The sequence below is a fragment of the Planococcus citri genome, chromosome 5 (genome assembly GCF_950023065.1).
Source record: "Planococcus citri chromosome 5, ihPlaCitr1.1, whole genome shotgun sequence".
NCBI classification, from domain to species: Eukaryota; Metazoa; Arthropoda; class Insecta; order Hemiptera; family Pseudococcidae; genus Planococcus; species Planococcus citri.
This window is the reverse complement of record NC_088681.1, coordinates 16589156-16610371: the sequence shown is the minus strand read 5'-3', so window position 1 is coordinate 16610371 and position 21216 is coordinate 16589156. Positions and strand designations below refer to the sequence as shown.

At 32.6% G+C, this 21216-nt stretch overlaps 2 protein-coding genes across 3 annotated transcripts in view; one reads left to right on the top strand and one right to left on the bottom strand.

The window, feature by feature from the left end:
- LOC135848292 (uncharacterized) overlaps positions 1-21216 on the top strand; it is a 290491-nt gene that overhangs the window by 243204 nt on the left and 26071 nt on the right. The gene's annotated exons all lie outside the window — the stretch shown is intronic.
- On the bottom strand, positions 10756-12571 carry LOC135847940 (uncharacterized). The gene is made up of 4 exons (XM_065367681.1): positions 12470-12571; positions 12329-12397; positions 12156-12254; positions 10756-12042 (listed from the first exon to the last, which is right to left on the bottom strand). The coding sequence occupies exons 1-4, from the start codon at positions 12522-12524 to the stop codon at positions 10820-10822; spliced, it is 1446 nt and encodes a 481-aa protein (XP_065223753.1). The 5' UTR covers positions 12525-12571; the 3' UTR covers positions 10756-10819.

Below are 21216 nucleotides of genomic sequence, written 5' to 3'. Positions count from 1 at the left end.
AAGATTTCGATAATTATTAGCAAAACACCAAGTTTTAAGGCAACTTTTAGCAAAAACGAGACTTTTTGAAATTTTTTGGGACAAAAGTAAAAAAAAGTCGATTTAAGCAAAAGCTTCAAAATTTTAGCAAAACTCAGGACTTTTGAAGGAGGATTGTTTGCAATAAAAGACTTTTGGGCGGGCAATTTATTTGTAAAAAAGAAGACTGTTGAAATTTTTTTCAAATATCGAGATAAGCAAAAATTTTAAACAGCACTTTCGTTTTTTTTCAATAAATTGGGCTTTTTGGAAATTTCAACTACAAGCAAGACTTTTTTAAGTTTAGCAGAAAGCATAATATTATTAAAAATTTTCTAAACATACATTACATATCCATTTGGATCCCAACCTACCTGTATCAAACTGGAACGACATAGGTAAATGCGTTCGAATTGCACCAATTAAGAATTTAAATAGATACATTAACTACGCAGCAAATTGTGAATTTATTCTTTGATAAGTAAAACTTAATATACCTATCATCAAATTTTCAAAAATTTAAATCGTTATTCCAGTTCAAGGGAGAGGAGTAATTTTGCTCAAAACTGTGTTATGAAAACTTCCATATATGTACCTATAAGTAGTGATGAATTTTTTAGCGGAATAAAAATTATTGAGAAGATATAACTCACGTTATGAAAACATTATCCCAAAGACTCAGACCCCAAAGTGTTCTTGTTGGTGAAAATCACCTCGCGAATTAATAAAATGTTAAAAAAATAACAATGATAGATATCCTATCCTAATACTTATTTTGCACGTGCTAAATTTCCAACAAAAGGTTCGTAAAGTAACGAGTTACTTCTCAAACTTACAAATTCTGTTGGAAATTAATCATTTCGAAAATTATGTTGTTTACTCGGTATCGTAGAACACAACCACGTTCACGGTCGCTAAATTCCTTGAAAAAAAATTGTGGCAGGTAAGTTATTAGTACGCATAATGCACCTTTAATTTTTCGAACATGGATAGAGTTTTAATTTTCCTTAGTACATTTGCACGACTGCATATTATGTCACATAGAAAATTTCTTAGAATCATTTAGAAACCTGTACACACGAGTACTCGTCAAATAAAAAATTTCGCATCTTGCAATCAAGGATTAATTGATAATTAGCACAAGATGTTCACTCGAGCAACATGCAAAACACTGGGTGAATTCGATACGAGCAATATATAAAGAATGAAAGTCCGTGAAACTAGTCATTCAATATTTTGACAATTCTAGTCTATACGTACTGTATACTGTTGTGACATCTCAACATGGCCAAATCGTTCATGTTCGCGGTTTTTTTAATCGGATGCTTGATAGGTAAGCAAATATCAGGTTTTGAAACTGTTAATATAATGTACTACATAGGTATAAGTGTAACACAAAATGGTATCGAGATAATTTGTATTTTAGTTCAAGCTTCGTACGCTGTACCACCCAAAACTCAAACTCTAGAAGATCAGGAAGACGCAAATCCAGAAGATGAAGTACCAGAAAATGGTACGTAAATAAAAACAGCGGAGAAATTTTGTTTCGAGTCAAGCAGAGCTTGAAAGTCTGAATGCAGGTCTTCTAAATCATTTCATTCGATTTTCGAGCACCTATTAAAAATGTTTTCCAATTTCGAGCATTTTAGAAAATAAGTCAGGTTACTTTGAGTAGCTCAACCCAAATCAGGGGTCTCATTTTAGACGATTTACTTCTCTAAAAATTTCGAAGCGCTACTTTCATCCTTTCCCAAATTAATCTTCAGATTAAAATTAAATAATGTTCATCAACCGCTCGAAAATTTTCTAAACATTTTTCTCAAAAATAATGTTCAACTTTCAATGGATATTACAGAAAAAAAATTCAACAAAAATTAGGTATCTACTCATCATAAGCAATTGAAATTGGATACGGATGAAAATTTGACATTGACAATAATGATGGGTAGAGAAATACCTACCTACGTTGAAACTGTTGAAAGTAACAGTCATTTCCATAATAGTAAGGTTGGAAAAAATGTTTTTCTATCCGGAGAAACCTCACTTCAAGCGATACCTGAATCAAAGAAAACAATCACTTTTGGAGGTCCAATGCTGACCAAACTCGTAAAATATGTAATATTCTTAAGGAGGGGGGGGGGGGGTTAGCCATGCCAAATTGGCGGATTTTTGCACGAGGGGTCTTCGATTTTTTTCAAAATCAGATCATGTGTAGAAGCCATCAAACGATGACGAATGACGCAAATCGGACATTTTTTCGATTTTTTTTTGGCGGAGCTGTGGGACTTCAAAGTTCTTCAAAATGGACGAAAATGGAAAATTTCAGTTTCAAATTGCTCCGGTTGTACGTGATATATGTAGAATTTGAACTTTTTTTTCAAATAGTAGTACTTTGAGAGGCAGATTAATCGACGAATGATGTCAAAATCAGTGTTGCCACTTTAAAAACCTAAAAAAAATCGATTTAAAAACTTATAATTTAAATACGCCCATGATCTTCACGAGTAAAAATTCTGAAAAAATTCTCAATAACATATCAAAAAATTAGACAGGCATTTTATTTCATTTTCGAGAAAAAAAATTTACAAGTTTCACACTTGTTGCAAAACATACCACCAGAAACCTAAAAAATGAAAATTTTTTCATTTTTGAGATATTTTACCGAAGTGTAGACGAACATGTGAAAAATCCCCCTCCCTCCCATTTTGTCAACGAATTGACGAGAAATACCATTTTTTGTGCAATAATTTTAAGAGTGAAACATATTGAAAATTTTTTTTCAATTTTTAAAAAATATAGGTACAAAAATTCAATGAAAAACTCGAACGACATTTGAGAAAAAAATAAACCAATTTTTCGAAATAAAACGACGAGTTTTAAAGTAAAATGAGTAAGAGATAAAATAACAAATTTTTCATTTGAAAAGTACCTACCTATAATTTTGCCTAATATTCTTATAACGTATAAAAATTTTGATTTCTCCTTCAAGTCTTGAATTTTTATTTGCGGAAAAGAGAAACAAACTGGCATTGGCGAAGTGAGGGCAAAATTTCTCGAAATGTACTTATAAAAAACGATATTTTTTTGTGCAATGAGTTACTCGTAAAAAGTTTATTATTTTGCTTCAAATTTTTGAAATTCGAATGATTTTTTTTTGAAACTTTCAAAATTGAAAAAGAAAAGCCAACGGGCTCGAGCGAAGCGAAGGCAAAAGCTCTCAAAAATGTGTAAATCAAATTCTAGAAAAGTTAACTAACGAGCCCTTTTCTACGAATTTTTTTCAAGTTCCGAAAAAACGAGAAATTAATTTGATAATTTGAAGACTGATTGAAAAATGGACTTGAAAGATTAAAAACGAAAAAAAAAAAAAAAAAAAAAAAACAAAAAAAAACAGCACAACTGCAGGATTACGCTGCCAATAATCTGAAATCATTACAAGTGTCAACCAATTATAACAATTTTCCAACATCCCTGTACCAAGCCTTATACACCACGGATACTCATACTTTTTATAGTATCCACGATAAAATACGTCGCTCGGGAAATCAAGTTTTAAATGAAAGCCTCACAGAGGTTATGAACGGCCGCAATATGTCAAGACCTCCTGCAAGTGCCGAAGATGATGAAGACCACTTGATCGATCTTCTGGACGCAGCTGTAATCAATAAATTGGTCAAATCGCCGCCTCGTGATCCGTCCTCTCAAGGCGATTACGAAAGATGGTTTAAGCTTCGAGGATTCAAGGAATCAAAGGTTGCAAAACTTCAACGAGGATACGAATGCTGGGGTGATGAACGCCACCATAAGGTTTGTTTATCTAAATATGGCTCTTCCCTGAGTCTGACTTGGCGTAACAACACAGATGCCGTTCTTGTAGAAATTAGTATGGCCGATAAGAATGAAGTAAAGCAAAAATGGAATTTCCAAAACGACACGATCATTAACCTGACTCGAAGAAAGGGTGGAAAAGACTACCAGACATGGAAGTTCCGCGATACCACTTATCAAGTTTGCAAAAATTCCAAGGGTAACATTATTTATGGCGAGACGTGGACACGTGCGAGAGATGAACCTACCGTTGAGAAGTATAAAAAGCTCATCACAGAATGGTGCGGTGAGAACGGTTACATTGTGGGCAATGAAAATTGTGTTATTTATTAAATTTAGAGGATATTACCTCGTGTACGTAGAGAAATATAAGTTTAAATGATGCATTAAGTTGAAGTTGTGTAATTTTTTTGAAATTTTCAATCGAGTTCCGAAGCTTGGAGTATTTGGGAGAGATTAAGGGATAATTATTGACCAAAAAATGATAGTTTTTCGTTACGTGTTTTCTAAGTCATTTCATTACAATTTTTCACTCGATTCTCTCCGAATTAAAAACATTGGTTTTTACGATAAATGACCAACTTGAATTACCTATTTGAAAAATAACCCGGATATTCGATAGTTCTAATTCATTAATTAAATGATGTATACTAAAAATATTTTCAGTTTTCTACGTTATTGTGTAAATGTACGACCTCTTTAAAAGCTACTTGAATACAACTGATAAAAAGAATACTAAAATGTTCTTTATCTCAAGAATGATGCTCCAATATAGAAACGTTAAAAAGAATGAAAGCAATAAAAAGCCTCATTATATTACCTATAAATAGCTAATTAAGTAATTAGCCTCGTACCTGGATTCAATGAAAAGATTAGGACTACCTTTTACATATTTTTTTAAAATTACGTACTACGCACATCGTGTGAAAAGAGAGATTAGATAGGTAAATATTTCGAATGGAATTATTTCACTGGTTCATTCACACTTGATCGTCTTTGAAATCGTATCGACATCGTGCATAGCATTTTACTATTTTGATAATCGTGAAATATATTGAGAAGTTACCGATCACAGTGGACTGGATTCTCAACGAAAATTCATACAGCAAATTATACTGATTATTCGGTGAGTGAGAAATACGTATTTATCGATTTTTAAAAATTTCCATTCGATCTTATCAGGGTTGGGCAAACTTTTTTCAAAAATGAATCAATTCTTTAGCCCATTCAGCTTATTTTAAAAAGGGTTTGAACTCGATGGACTTCGATTCTTTTCCAACTGTTTTAGTCCATTTAAAAAAATTATTCACCCATATCCAAAAAAAAAGTAAATAAGTAAATGAAAATGATAATTGAAATGAAAACTGAAACAGGGTCAAATGTCGTGGGGGTTTTTGATTTTAACAAATTACATAAAACATATCATTCCGAAATTTTTGAAATTCCGTTTGAAGCATAAAAATTGTTGATCAGAAAAAATTTTCATTTTAAAAGACTGCTGGACTTGCATGGAAAATACATAAATTGAAACTGTTGATCGCTTTCACGATTTTATTATCTGAATTTGATTGTGAAAATTTGTTAATTTCTAAATTTTCACAAATGAGATGCTCAAATCTCATTTTCACTCCATGCAGAACTCGTACTCAATTTTTTCCAAAAAAAAAAAAAAAACGATCTCTGCTAAACAAAAAAGTCCAAAAAAGTAACCAAATAGCAGCAAAAAAAACAAACAAAACAAACAAAACAAATTCGGAAATTAATAGCAAAAAAGTGATCTCTCGTCGCCATTTTTATTGTATAAGTTGAATTATTTCACAATTTTATGATTAAAAAAGCGAGCCTTTTGATTATTTTTAGCAGAAAAGTGAGAATTTTTGACAGTTCTTGACAAAAAACGATACTAAAAATTAGCAAGAGCCAGGACTTCTTGTCAATTTTTTTTAAAAAAAGCGAGACTTGGTCAGCTTTTGAAAAAAATGAGATTTTATGGTGATTGTTGATATAAAAAAATCCAAACTTTTGGTAATTTATGATAAAAAACCAGACTTAGTTAGCTTTTGAAAAAAAGTGAGGTTTTATGGTGATTATTGGAGAAAAAAAATGTAAACTTTTGGTAATTTTTTGTGAATAGCCAGACTTTGATAATTTTAGCACAAAGCAGTTTTTTGAGGTTTATTGGAAATTTTTGGTGAAATAGTGAAAGTTTTGGACAAATACGAGGAGTCTTTTTGGCAAATTTTTAGCAAAAAATGTGAGGTTTACAAAAAGTCAAAACTTTGAAAGTTTTAGCATAATCGTTGCCCAAAAAGTGAGACTTTTCCGAAATTTTTGTCCAAGAAGAGAAACCTTTTCACAAATGTTGGCAAAAGTGAAAGTTTTATGGGCAATTTTCAGGGAAAAATGATTTTGGGAATTTTTACAAAATAGCGAAAATTTTAAGCAGTTGACAACCAGCAAGACTTCGTCAATTTTAGCAAAAGGCAACGAAGATGAGATTTTTCGGAATTTTTGGCAAGAAAGCAGCATTTTTCAGCCAATTTTTGGCATTAAAAGACTCATTCTCAAAAAGTTATTATTTAGAAAAATTGAATTTTTGAAAATATTTTTTAAAAAGCAATATTAATAACAAAGATTTTGAAAAAGTAGCCAAATGTTGTTTTTAGTAATTTGAGTAATGTTACCAAATACTTACAAGCATTAAAAATTCAATAAATTTCAACAACTTTTCAAAATTTTTGTGCTTTTCAAAAATATTTATTTTACCCAAAACAACAAATTATTCCAATTAATTTAGAAACATGAAAATTATTTTGGTCAAAATTATTTGAAAAATTCATGTTTTGTATCAATTTAATTTTTTTTAAATTTTGCAATTTTAAAATTGAAATTTTGAAAATTGAAAAATCTGCGGGGTCTGACCCTATCTTACTCCAATTTTTGTAGCGATGTAAAAATGTTTCTCTGTAAGTAGTTGAAATAAGGAATGTTCGTTTGGATTTTTATTTTGTTTGTCGTAATATAAAATTAGCAGGAAGAAATTGAAAAATTATTTATTTAATAAAATTTTATAGCAAATTTCCATCAACTTGGTCTTTTTTAAACGTCTATTTATGTAGAAAAAAAAACTCTTTGCCCAATCCTCGATCGATCAAAGGAATAGGATAAGAAATTAGCAACATTTATTCAAGATTTCATCAATTTTACTCGACTCAGTGTTGAACGATTTTTTTTCGTCTTTTGCAGACTTTACCTTACAGCTCAATCTACAATTCAATACCTACATTCAGCTCCCATTTTCATCAAAAAATCTAAAACATGAACTTCAGATTGGTAATATTCACGATTGGGTTCTTATTGCTGTTTGCAAGCCCTTCCACATCCCAAAAATGGGAGAATGAACTCGATTGCAGAAACGCTTGCATTGACAATTGCGCAGACAGAGGATTAGATAGTAAAAATGAATGTGAAAGAATCAACTATAGACATTCACACCGTTACAGATGCGTTTGCGAGGAAGCACCGATTCCAGCTGCTTGATAAATTAATTATCATTATCACTGTCGTTGTTTTCCAATTGTTTTACAAATTTAATTTATAACAATTTAAGGTATTGCGAGTTTTAAAAATAAATCTGAGTAAAAAATACCTTTATTTGCGTGAATATTTTTTAAAACTTTTGAATTTTCGAAGTTGTAGGAATAAGAAATCAGTAAGTACCTAGAAATGAATAACATCGAGCGTGTGATTTTCATCGAATGCGATGGCCTTCAAACAATTAGCTTTCGAGCATCAAATTTAGGAACAATACATTGAATTCTATTCATTCCAGCTGCTTGATAAATACATATATTTTTTACATTAATGAATTACACTGCGGATAAATCTGCATAAAAAAATACTATTTCACGTGAACTTCCTTTCATTAATTTTCAAACTATCGGATTACCTACATTAGAAAAACACTTCAATCGAGCAAGATTGAAAACACGAAAGTAATTAAAAAATACATCGCACCTTCATAAATATCCGCCTAATTAAGTAATTAGGCCAGTTATAATGACCAGCCTCGTAACTGCATTCAATCAAAAAAATTTCAAATCACATAAATGGAACCATTTATGTAAGTAGTTGTTCGTTGAACTGACGATACTTGTGAAATCGTATTGACTTCGCGCGCAATATTTTACCATTTTAAAAACCTTCAATGATCGAGAAGTTCGCGATTGCTGTGATTTGAATTTTTACTAAAAAAAAACCTATTGAACTAATATTTATTGTTGGGTGAGCGCAACATATTTATCGATTTTGAGAAAAACATTCGTTCGATCTAAGTAACGATAAAATAGTGGCAGAATTTTTCCATCATTTCACTTGTATTCATTTACTATAACTTATAAGGTAACACGTTGCGTTGGAAAATTTATTTACAGATTAATCCTGAAATAATATTAAAACGTCGCTCGAATCTAAAACATGAATTTCAAACTAATAATATTCGTGATCAGAGTGGTATTTCTTTTTGCAAGTCTGTCGACAATTCAAACAGCGTATGTGAGTGAACAACTTTGCATGAAGCATTGCCCAGACGTTTGCGAAGATCAACGATTCCACTTCAAAGAGTGTGAAAAGCTAATCTATCAACATCAAAAGTATTTCGCATGCGTTTGCGAGTAAGCATCGATTCCAGCTGGTTGATAAATTATCTTGCCATTATTTTTTGATCATTTTATTAAATTGTATTGATTATTACCTATATTATTTATCTGATGATTATTCATCGAAATTTCAAATCCAGATATTGCAATATCTTGCAAATGAATCTAAATAAAAAGTGCTTACTATGTGAAAATTTTATTTTTTGAAGCTTGCACGAGAATTTTTGGTGTAGGAGGAAATCACTTAGAGATAGCTTAGACTAGAGAATAACGCGAGTGTAATATGACATAATGCAGCAACTCAAGCTACTAGGAGCAAGTTGGGTTGCCTATTCAGAAAACTGAGGATGCAAAGTAATTGGGTATCGGGCAAATTGATTCTTCAAGATTAGGTATATTATTCTACATATAGTCGGGGAGCCCGCTTAAGGATCTATTGCACCCCCCCCCCCAATTTTCTGGGACAACTTCTTTCTTGAAGGGGGAGTTCCTAAGGAACATTTCTAGCTCTTGTACTCAAAAAAAAGTGGCCCTACTTACAAAATGGCGGCTATTTTGATTGGCAGGTCAACTGAAATCGCAGATTTTGCGTTCCAACATAGCACATGCACAAAATTTTTTAAACCGTACAAATGTAGATCGAAAGATCAGGCGAAAATTTATCACCTGTCAAAATTTCAAGTGCCAAAGTGCGTTGTTCGATTTTTGGTGAATTTTTTAAAATCAAATTTAGGCCAAAAATGAGGGAAAAAATTAAAATTTTACCAAATTGTCCAAGAAAGCTGAAATTTGGGATATACCCTATTTTCGACATGCCAAATCGATTGGAAACTGTTTTAAACCGTTTTGAGTAGTTCTGCAGCCTCCAGCAGATTTTTAGAACTCGAAATTCCCACAAAATTTCATCAAAATGGAGTTGGAAAGCTGAAAATTATTCTGCAAACTAATTTCAATTCGCATGCGCTACGAAGTAAACTACGGGAGGATTTCAAGTCATTTTGGAGACTCCAGCAATTTTTTGAAAACTATGGAGCCTCCAGCAGATTTTTGAAACTTGAAATTTCCCCAAAATTTCATCAAACGGAGATGAAAAGTCGAAATTTATTCTGCAAACTAATTTAAATACGCTACGAAGTCGACTGCTGGTGGATTTCAAGTCGTTTTGGAGCCTCCAGCAACTTTTTAAAAGGTCGTATCACGTATGGCGCTTTTTGGAAAATTGAAATTTCCAAAACTTAGCTGGAAGCTTCAAAACCATTTGAAACCAACATGTAGTCGACTTCATATCGCATTGAAATTAGTTTGCGAAGTAAATTTCAGCTTGCCAACTCCATTTGGTAAAATGTTGCGGGAATTTGAAGTTTGAAAAATCTGCTGGAGGCTTCAGTTATTTTCAAAAAATCCCTGGAGTCTCCAAAACGACTTGAAATCTTTCTACAGTTGACTTCGTATCGAATTAAAATTAGTTTGCAGAGTAAATTTCGGCTATCCAACTCCTTTTGATGAAATTATGTGGGAATTTCGAGTTCCAAAAATCTGCTGGAGGCTCCAAAACTGCTCAAAACGGTTTGAAACAGTTTCCAATCGATTTGGCAAGTCGAAAATAGAGTATATCCCAAATTTTAGCTTTCTTGGTCAATTTGGTAAAATTTTGATTTTTTCCCTCATTTTTGGCCTAAATTTGATTTTCAAAAATTCATCAAAAATCGAAAAACGCACTTTGGCACTTGAAATTTTGACAGGTGATAAATTTTCGCCTGATCTTTCGATCTACCTTCGTACGGTTTGAAAAATGTTGTGCAAGTCCTATGTTGGAACGCAAAATCTGCGATTTTAGCTGACCTGCCAATCAAAATGGCCGTCATTTTGTAAGTAGGGGCACTTTTTTTTGAGTACCAGGGCTAGAAATTTTCCTGAGGACTTCCCTTTAAGAAAAAAGTTGTCCCAGAGGATCGACCGGGGGGGGGTGCAATAGATCCTCAAGCGGGCTCCCCGACTAATAGGATCGCGAAAAAAAGGTCGGCGGATTCTCACCAAATTCGGCAGAGACCTTCATTTCAAGTTTAAAGTTACTCAGCAAAAAGTTTACTTTCAGAGATGTCCCTGAAGGGGAGGTATGGGCTCTCAAAGAAAGGACATTTTCGAAAAAATCGTGGTTTTTTCGCTCCTGTCGCACTACAATCTTCAGATAGAGCAGAAAATCAAAAAGAAGACAAGTAACCTGATAATTTCTCCAAAAATTGTCAATAAATTCAATGCATCAATTAAATTTATATTTTCCCACAAACACTGCACGTCAGATAATTATTTTCAATTTAATAAATAACACAATTTCTTTCACCACCTGACAAGTAATTGTTCTCAGCACACCAAATATTGATCAGCTGTTTATATTTCTCAACAGCCTCTTGATTTTCTGCACCATACCAAGTGGTCTGGTGATTTTTTCCTTTGGAATCTTTGATAACTTCTGTGGAATCCTCGAATTTCCATTCCTGGTCTATTGTTCCGTCCGAATTTCGATTTATTTCAACGACGATCTTCGGGAATGACCAGACTTGCTTGATTTCTTTTTTGTTCGAAATTTTTATTTCAATCGCAACGTTATCTTTTTCATTACGCCACGACAACAAATGTTTATTGCCATGTTTGTTTAAACAAACCGAGTAGTAACCTTCAGCGTTCCAACATTTTTTTCCTTTTTCAAGCGCAAAGGCGGCTATTTTATCGAAGCCGTGAAGTATCCACCAATCGTCACTCAATCCCACAGATTGATGGGCCAAAACGTCGGGTTTATTTGGCTCAGCATTAGATGACTTTTTATCCGAAGCGGAATCACGTCGAGTAGTTGGTGCTTTGGGGGATGGTTTAATCAATACATCAACCACAATCGCATTCAGAATATCGATCAAACTTTCTTTATGTTCCGCATTATCGAGAGGAGACCTTTGAATATTATTTTTCTTCATGTACTCGTCGAGAGTTTCGTTCAAAAGTTCATTTTTCGATAGACGAATTTCATCGTGGATACGATCGAAGACACTTTCATCAGAGTAACGTAACACGTGCTTCAAGGTTTTCTTGAAATTCTGCTCTTTGGTAGTTTTTACAGGTTTTATTTTCTTCGCGACGTATTTTTCAACAGCGCTGCGGTCGAATTTGCCATCAGCTTCGAGTAACTTCTGGGCTTCTTTGTCTTTGATACGAAGACTTTTGAATTGTTTCGTATTCAAAAGTGGCTTCAGATCGGATACGGTTTGTTGAGGCGTTCTGAAAGGTGTTTTTAGCGCATCGAGAATTTTCTTAGAAAGAGTTTTGTTTTTGCGAATTTCTCGAAGCACGTTTTCCGAGTCGAACTTTTTACGCCACAAGTTTTCTAAAGATTCGGTCGATGAAATGCTACATTTGCACGCGTTGTTATCATCACAGATTCCTGAAGTGATTGGTTGACCGTAGATCAATCCAGCCAACGAGCATGTTCTATCGCATGCGAAACCGGTTTCGAACAGCAAGCAAGTCAAAACCGACGAAGTATTGTCTGAAAGATGAAAAATAATAAAGCATGTCAATCTAGTAAAATGATAGAAAGATCTGCATTCAGATCGATCATGAATTCATTTAAACTTTTCTAGGCTAGTTCTTTTCTTTTACCTGCACTTTTTAGTCCTTTTTCACTTTCATCTTCACCTTCTGAGTTCTCTGCTGTGGTGTTTTCTGATGGATTTACACTTTTCTGAGTTATCGGTTTTGCTGTTATGGATTTCACTTTTAATTTTAGAATTGACAACAAGCGATGAATTTTTAAAACTTCAATAAAATCTTACCGAATGCATCATCGTTTTCCGCCGGATCGCGTTGTTGATCAGCTTCAAAAGTTCTGCACGAGGCTTGAGCTAAAATACAATTTTTCTCTTTATTCTTTATCAAAAATTGTAAAAATTTCAACAAAAAAATCGCCAACTTACTCGTCAAACAGCCGATTACGAAAATCGCAAACGCGATTGATTTAGGTTTAGCCATACTGAATAGTTACGCCACTGAATACGTATTGAAAGTTCGGAATTTTCAGAACAATTGAATACCAGCGATGAAAATGTTTCCTTTTTATATAGCATTCCTAGCATGAGATTCACACAAGTGTTTTGAAGGTTACCTATTCGAATTATTGCAGCATGCATCGATCATTCTTAATTGCAAAATAGGTGGATTTTCATTTTCTATCACCATTTCGCAAGTTCGTAGAGATTTTTTTGGGTGAAATATTCAACCATATGGGAATGTAGTGATGATGGTGTGATGGTTAAAATTCAACGAAAATTTGAAACAGATGCTCGATAACGAACCACAAATTTGTTACCTTGAAATTAAGCTGATGTATGCAGATGTTCGACGATGCCAAATAAATGCACGGTTTGAAAATTTTCCCAAAATAAGCGAATAAAAATAAATTTCAAACATTTCTTCGAGCTAAAAATATATTATAAGTAAGTACTTAACACGTTTATTTTATCTTTAACCAAAAGTGTGTCAAAACACATCATATTTTTAACTCATTTGACCTCTATTTTTACGTATCAGTTGAAAAAGTTGAAAAAATCCATTCACTTGATGAAAGAAACTCATCACAAAAAAATTCAAAAAATAAACGAATTTCAATTTTTTTGCTTTGAGTGTGATTTATATCAACTTTTTCTTGGAATACGTCAGAAAGAGGTCAAAATAAGAGAACTGAATAAATTTAAACTTTTTTTGATATTTGAAATTGAAAATTGAATTTTTTCGAATTTTGATTTTTTTGATGAGTTTATTTCATCGAGTGAAGGGGGGTTTTCAACTTTTACAACGGATACGTAAAAATAGAGGTCAAATGGATGAACTTCACCAGTCAAAACTTTTTTTCAAGTTTCAAATCAAAAAATCACATTTTTTCCGCAAACTTTCAATTTTTTAAAATCGACTTTACAAAATAATGCCATCCCAATTTTTTAATAGTATGTTGTTCAGCATGAAAAGTTGTCCATAAATAATATATTTTTTTCAGAATTTTTGAGAGTTGGAATGATATGAAAACTACGTTCTGAAACTTTTCGAGCTAATTATTCGTACGAAAAAAAGTGGCAACACTGATTCTTATGATATCACCAAAAAGCCTTTCAAAACCCCTAACTATTGGAAAAAAATCCATTTTGATATAGGAATCGCGGTTATCGAGTAATCCACTGCTGAAATGGATGATATTTTAAGGTCACTGAAAACTTTGACACCCCCTAGCAGCCTTTTAAAAAAATCTAGAGGGTGACAAATTTCAAAAAAATCGGCGACTCCCCTTACCACTTCTTGGTCGAATTGACGTGGAATAACCCTTTGGGAAATGAATTTGATTTTTTCCTTCTCAGATTTCGTTCAAATTGCAATTTTTCATGTTTAAGTTAACATTATCCTCAAAATATAATTTTTTTTTTTTTGAAAAATGTTATCTAATGTAAGTTTTATAAGTTGGCCAAGTTTTATTTGCAAAAAACTGTGGAGAAGAGTTACCAACCGCAACCCCTGGAAATTTTTTAATGGAGAGAAAACTGTCCACCCTCTCCTCCAAGTACACACATTTGGAGTGTCCTTCGTTTTTTCGCTTGGGGCATACTCGCAAGACATCTAGAAATTTTTCAAAATGAAGGAGTAGCACTTTAGCAGGACATTTTTTGAACATTCGGAAGACATTTTTGAAGAAAAAGGGGCGTCAAAATTTTACATGTCAATTTTAGCTTTTACTTCGTTTTTGAACATTCAAAATATTTTTTCGGAGAAGAGGTGTCGAAAATATTTCCATCGTTTCAATTTTTCATTAGCAGGACATTTTGAAAAAAACTTGATTTTTTTGAGAGGAGGAAGGGGGTGAAAAGAATCAACATTATTTTCCCTACGTTTGCGGACCTGCATATCTACATACATTCAATACTTTACTATTTCAATTTTTCATTTTTCGAATTTATAAACTTCTATAGAGCATTTTGAATTGAATTTCTATCACATTTTTTAGTGTGCGTAGCACACTATTGGTTTCGCTTTGAGAAATGAAATTTTATTGGAACTGAATGTTCTCTTAAGCCATCCAACCGTTTTTTGTACCTATTGGACACCATTTGAGAATCATTAAGGCGGAGGGAATAGATTAATTTTCATTCAATTCGGATGGGTAATTGCTGAGTAATTGCAATTTTAGTTCATTATTTTAATGCATTAAATCCTAAAAAAGGGAAAAGGGGACTTGTAGAACACCTGCCGCTCATTGTACCCTGCTATACCCCCAGTCTATTCCATCACCAGCTGTGTTTCATTGTACCCTGTTACACCCCCCAGTCTGTTAGCTGTAAATTCCAAGTGGGCGTGGTTTGGTGGGGCGTTTACCAAACAAATATATTATTTTAATGCCCTAACCCTCGTAGCAAAGTTGTGGCTGAGTGGGTTAGGGCATGTAGGTAGGAATAGGAAATTTAGGGACCCAGGTTCGAATCCCCATGAGGTAAGAAGGTAGGTGACGGATTTTTCGTAGGAAAATTGGATAGGTAAATGCTTTGCAGTTACTATGTAGTACATGGTAATGGGGCAAAAATAATGCTGAAACTGAGTTATGAATTATGATATAATTTGCTAACTAAAAATTCATTTCATTAATTTTTTGTCTACCTATAACCATAAGTATAAAGTAAGAATTACTTGACATGAATAATTTTTAACTTTTTACTTATAATTTAAAAATTACTTCAAAATGAGAAATTAAACTAATTTTTGTACAATTGAAGCATGTAATTTTTATTATCATGATTTAGTAAAAATTATTAAAACAAAATGATTTTTACTATTGGTACCTATAGCAAAATTTATTAAAATGATAAGTTTTACTAGGTATACGATTACAGTAAAAGTTATTGAATGGGATCTGGTACTTAATTGTGAGTATTTAGTTAAATTTTTTTGTATAAATTACCCATATTTTTTTCGTGTAATAGGCAATGCAAATTCTTAACATAGGTAGGTATTTTATAAGATTTAATTCTTAATTTAGAATAAAAAGCAAGTTCTGAAAATTGGTTTGAAAATTTATAAATTTGAAGACAATGTAAATTCTAAAAAAAATAATATGAAAATTTGTATTTAGAGACGCTGAGAATTCCAAAAATTGATTAAAAGTTCTGTAAGTTGCAGATAATGTGAACTTGAAAATTATATGAAATAAGTATTGTAATATTTATGAAGAAGATGAGAATTCTGAAAAATTGGAGGCAATGTGAATTCCAAAAATTGAGTAAACGTTTTACAATTTGTGGACAATATGAACTTGAAAATTGAATTTGAAATTTTTTAATTTAAAGACAATAAGAATTCTGAAAAATTATTCAAAATTTGACTATTTAGAGGCAATGTGAATTCTAAAAATTGATTGCAAATTTCCTAACTCAGCAGCAATGCAAAATTCTGAAAATTTATTGAAAACTTTATGAAATTGTAGCGATGGGGAATTCGGGAAATCGATTTGAAATTTTGTAAATTTTAAAACAATGCAAACTATGAAAAACAACTAGAAATTTCTTAATTTAGAAGCAATACAAGCTTATAAATTATTCTGAAATACCTATTGTAATTTGGAAAATATGAAAACACTGAAAAACAATTATTATTTTGAAGCAGTGAGAGTTTCAAAAATTCTCATCACTGTGACATGGTTGATTCACTTATGCACTACCTAGATGTAATAACGGTTATAGCTGTAGAAAAGGCAGCTAGCTACGCACACTTTGCAGCTAAGCTTTGCTTAGCTGTCTAGTTTAACATGAATTTGTCTTCTTTTAAAAATGTAAATTAAATTAATTCTTTGAAAATTGGAGAATTCTGCAATGAAATTTTCTCAAAACATGTACTGAAAAATTTCAAATGACGCACATCAGGCAAAAAGAGAATTATACAAGTTTCTCTCAAGAAAACCTCTCGATGATTTGAAACGGCAGCGATTTTTTAAAAAGAGCATACATAGTCTGAACCCCTCCCCCTCCCACACACACCAAAATTTTAGCTGCCCAACTTGTTTTTTTTGTGAATTTTTGAAAATTTAATATTGATTATTTTTGGCGATTTATGCACACTGTTCCAAAAAAAAAAACCTGAAATCATTCGCTGAAAGTGTTAAAAGCTAGTCCCAGAAACTAACTACCTGATACTGACTCTCCAGAACTCGAAATTCTCCATTTTTCTCCAAAAGGCGCAGAAATTAATTCAGGAAGCTAAAAATCAAGTTGTGATTTATTCTCGATCTGTTTTTAACGAGATTATTTACATTTGAGCTGATTTCCACGCGGACAACTGGACTGTGTTTTTTTGACCAACGTATATTGAGAAAAAAATTCAAAAAATGAAAAATTTTCGGTTTGGAAGAAAGTTTTTGAAATTTGCACAAACGTACGTAGCTGTATCGAGCCATCCTAGAGCCCCCGGCGTGATTTGCGACTTTTCCAAAATTTTTCAATTTCTCCAGAAGGAATAGAAAGTTAATTTGGGCACCTAAAAATCAAGTTTTGCCTACTTTCCGATTTGTACCTACACACATAACGTGTTTATCTAAGTATATTCGAGCCAATTTCCAGGCAAAAAGTTGCAGGGTGTTTTTTTTCTCAAAGTAATATTTTGTTATTGGGCTAATTTTTATCATTTTTACAGAATTAATGCTTTAAAAAAACTAAATTAACACAAATTGCTAAATAAAAAGATTCAATTTTTTCCAAAAAAATCGAAAAATCATTTTGGATGAGGGGGTTTCAAATCATACCTTTCTCAAAAATCATGGTCATGGTCAAATAGGAACCCGTCACTCTGAAAGGTTTGCTTGTTGAATAGTCTCTTTAACATGCCAATACAGCTAAAAATGCAGAAATCAGAGTTCAAAGCTAATTATTTTTTTTTTAAGTCAGAAACAATACATTTCACAAGGAAAAATACAAAGCTCTTTAAACACATCCTGATTTTTAGCAACACTATACGTCAAAAACCTGAATTCATAAAAATATAGGTACCTATGTAAACATATGGATATGCAACTTACCAAACAGCACTGTCGTCGCTGACGTAATTGCGCATCTCTTGACACGAGTTCACCTGCAATAACAATAAATGAATATAACATGGGTTACAGCAACTAAAATACACGTGAAAAAATCACAAAGTTTGCTCGACTTGCAGTACATAAATATGCAATACACAAAGCCCTTCTTTACCATTCGTATAAAACTTTCGCAACTCGGCGAGAAAATTCTCTAGCTGTCATACCTAACATCTACAATAACACCCTTGCTCGGCATCTCTGCCATCCTCGAATCACTTCTCGAATATACTCGTAGTTTAGCATAAAATGCATTTCATTTCAACTTTTACAACAAAAATTCGAGTTAAAAAAAACACAAATTTTGCACGGTCGAATTTCATAGCAAGGTAGCAAAAAAAATGTATTCGACTTGAATAGGTAGGTAGGTAGCTCTTCATTTGAAAATTCTTCTCCAAATTCAATTTGTCGCAATACGAAAAAAATTTCTCAGTTGCAGAATAGCAGTCTACACCGTGCGTAGAATAAATTGCGTGGCGGCGTTTTCGCAGAGCAATATTTTAAAACTCAATTTAGTCGAATCGCGCCTCTAAATTCTACTCCGCTGCTTAAGCTCAGGCATAAGCAACTATGGCTAAATACTACTTATAAAAATTCCACGTAAATGCGTTTACCTACAGTCCTACACATCTACTTATATACCTTCGTCTGCAAACGCAGGACGCCGACAAATTGACAAAAAATCTCGCTAAATTGCGCCCAATTAATGGAAATTTCGTTACATAACGTTATTACCCCCTTTTTTTCTCTTTCTTGCGTACGTACGTTTCTCTATCTTCGTCTTTTATTTTATTTTTTCTTTCGCCACTTCAAACTTGAACGTCTCATCAACCTTACAAATTATTAGAGACAAGTGCTGTGCCGCGCCGCAGCAGCAGCAGCATCATCAGCGCCTTCCAGATTTTATTTTAAATGCTATCGTCGCGCTTTTAAAGTTTTATACTAATTTTCAACACTTGAACGTGATTCAGTTTTTAATTAAAATAGAGTAAAATAGTTCTAGACGTGAATTAGTTTATGAAAGAATACGAAAAAGAAGAGAATTATACGGTGTAATATTTATTATTCGAAAAGTCGATAATACCGAACTTTTCATCCCCTTTTTTTGTGCCATGCCATGTATAGATACGTAGGTATTTTTTTTCTTCTTTTAATAATATGATGTTTTCGCGTGCTCGAGTTATTAATATAATTATCTACGTTTAATATCAGCTCGACTGTTTCAATCAATAAATAATCGTTACGACACGAGTTACTTGTATATTGTCTTTTTTTTTTTTAAAAAAAAGAAAGTCTGTGGGATTAAAAAAATATTGAAAATACCAGCGTAAAAAATGTGCTCTCGAGGCTCGATGGAAAATTTCAAAGAAATGCTTTGAAAAGGGAGACGTTTGTTTTAAAAGTTCATATTTTACATCAGTGGGTATGTTAAGAATGATGAAAAACGAAGCCTTCATAACTGCAAAATAACTGCTTATCAACTCTAGGCCCCTTCAAAGCTTCCTCATTCCTTAAAAATGATAAATACCTACTCTTGTCTGCATAAAAGCATCATTAATGAGAAATCTTCTCACAACTTGAAAAAAAAAATTAATAAAACATTGGGATGAAAATAAGTAGACTCAAAATTGTTTGAAAAGTGTTCCTTCGTATGCACGAAAATTCTCCTCGCCCCCACCCCTCAAAAAATTAATTTAATCATTTTTATAGAACAAAATACCGGGTACATATTCGAAAATAATTTTCATCTTTTCAAAGGATGATACATTTTTTAAGGTCAAACATTAGAGAAAAATGGGGCAATGGGGAATGGGGCATAAAGCTATCCCCATCACTCATCGGACCAAATCTTAAAAAATCAATTTGAATTTTTAGTACTTTTCATTTTTGGTTCAATGAATTGAAAAATGCTAGCCTTTTAAATTTCACACAAATTGAAATTATTAATCATTTCCCTGCACATTTCAGCAAAAAAAATTATCGCACAAAACGTATTCATTATACTTTGAAGACTGTTTCTATGTAAAATGTGTTAAAAACACGTTAAAATTACGTTAAAATGCTAAAAAAGCACTGAAATAAGTAACCTGGCTGAAAATACACGACAAAGTGTTGTAGTGTTGAAAACTCGTCAAAATGATGTAAAACTAAAACAGCTCAAAAAAAATTGAAACCAATAAAAAGTAATTTTTTTTTTTTGAAATTCACCAAACCTGCATGGCAAGTGTGCAGAAGAAGAAGAAGAAGAAAAAGTATGTATTTATTCAGCTCAGCATGTATACCCTATACACAAAGTGATCAATTTATACAATAATAACGCATCACATGATTTGAGAACAATATGGTTTTTGAGAGATAGTTTCTGGTCCAAGTGTACGCCGAGATATTTAACTGCATGGACTTTTATTAACCTAGACCGCTAATCATACGCGAAAAAAAACAATTGGTTATGTCGCCAACTCTGTGTAATAAACAAACGCAACTGCGCATGAGTCAACAACTGATGATGTGAGTGTGTGTGTATATGTGTGTATATTGCTGTTAGTAGTTAACCTAAACTCAACTCAACTACTAACAGCAATATACACACATATACACACACACTCACATCATCAGTTGTTGACTCATGCGCAGTTGCGTTGATTACACGCAATTAGAAGGTCATTATTTTGGCTGAGTAAACACTTATCATCAGCAACCATTGCTATTTCATTATCAGCTGGTTTAGGAATACCATAGCAGTATAAGATGAACAATAAGGCTTTTGACGTATTGCGGGTTGCATATCGGTTTGCCTGAACTTTATCAGTTTGGTGGGCATTCTTATCAGTGAGTATCAAAATTTCATATTTTGAGAAATTTTCACAAGGTGTTTTTGAAATGTATAGCTTTTTCTTCAATTTTAAACATTGTTAAACCTTGTAATGGAAAAAGATCCTCTCTTCGTCGAGTTTTAAAGAAGTTGACAAAACGTCTTTGAACCTCGACAAAGAGCGGATCTTTTTCCATCACAGGATTTAACAGTGTTTAAAATTGAAGAAAAAAATAAATAAAAGCTATACATTTCAAAAACACCTTGTGAAAATTTCTCAAAATATGAAATTTTGATACTCACTGATAAGAATGCCCACCAAACCGATATAGTTCAGGCAAACCGATATTCAACCTGCAATACTTCAAAAGCCTTATGTTGGACTCAATACAGCGCCTTGCAGTACACCTTGACTGATTCCTTGAAGTGAAGAGCTTTCATCATCAATTTGAACATAAAAAAGAAATGATTTTATGTAGAAAGGTGGGTGTTTCCAATTGTAACTAATTTGTGAATTAAACCACAATGCAGTACAAAGTCAAAGGCCTTTTTGATGTCTATAAAAGCTGCAGTTGTGAATTGCTTCTTTTCATAGTCGTTGTTAATAAGCTGTACCATTCTATGCAACTGATGAACTGCGCTCATTTTATTATGAAAACCATACTGAAAAGATGGCAAAATCTGTTCCTTTTTCAGAAAGTCCAAAAGATGTTTACGAATGATTTTTTCAAGGATTTTGGATAGAGAAGAGA

Excerpts from the sequence above, each read along its gene's own strand:
- LOC135847940 (XM_065367681.1), bottom strand. The coding sequence starts at position 12,524 with ATGGCTAAACCTAAATCAATCGCGTTTGCGATTTTCGTAATCGGCTGT. Across the intron at positions 12,398-12,469 it reads CGTAATCGGCTGTTTGACGA|CTCAAGCCTCGTGCAGAACT; the intron begins GTAAGTTGGCGA and ends ATTGTATTTTAG. Across the intron at positions 12,043-12,155 it reads AAAAGGACTAAAAAGTGCAG|ACAATACTTCGTCGGTTTTG; the intron begins GTAAAAGAAAAG and ends TTCATCTTTCAG.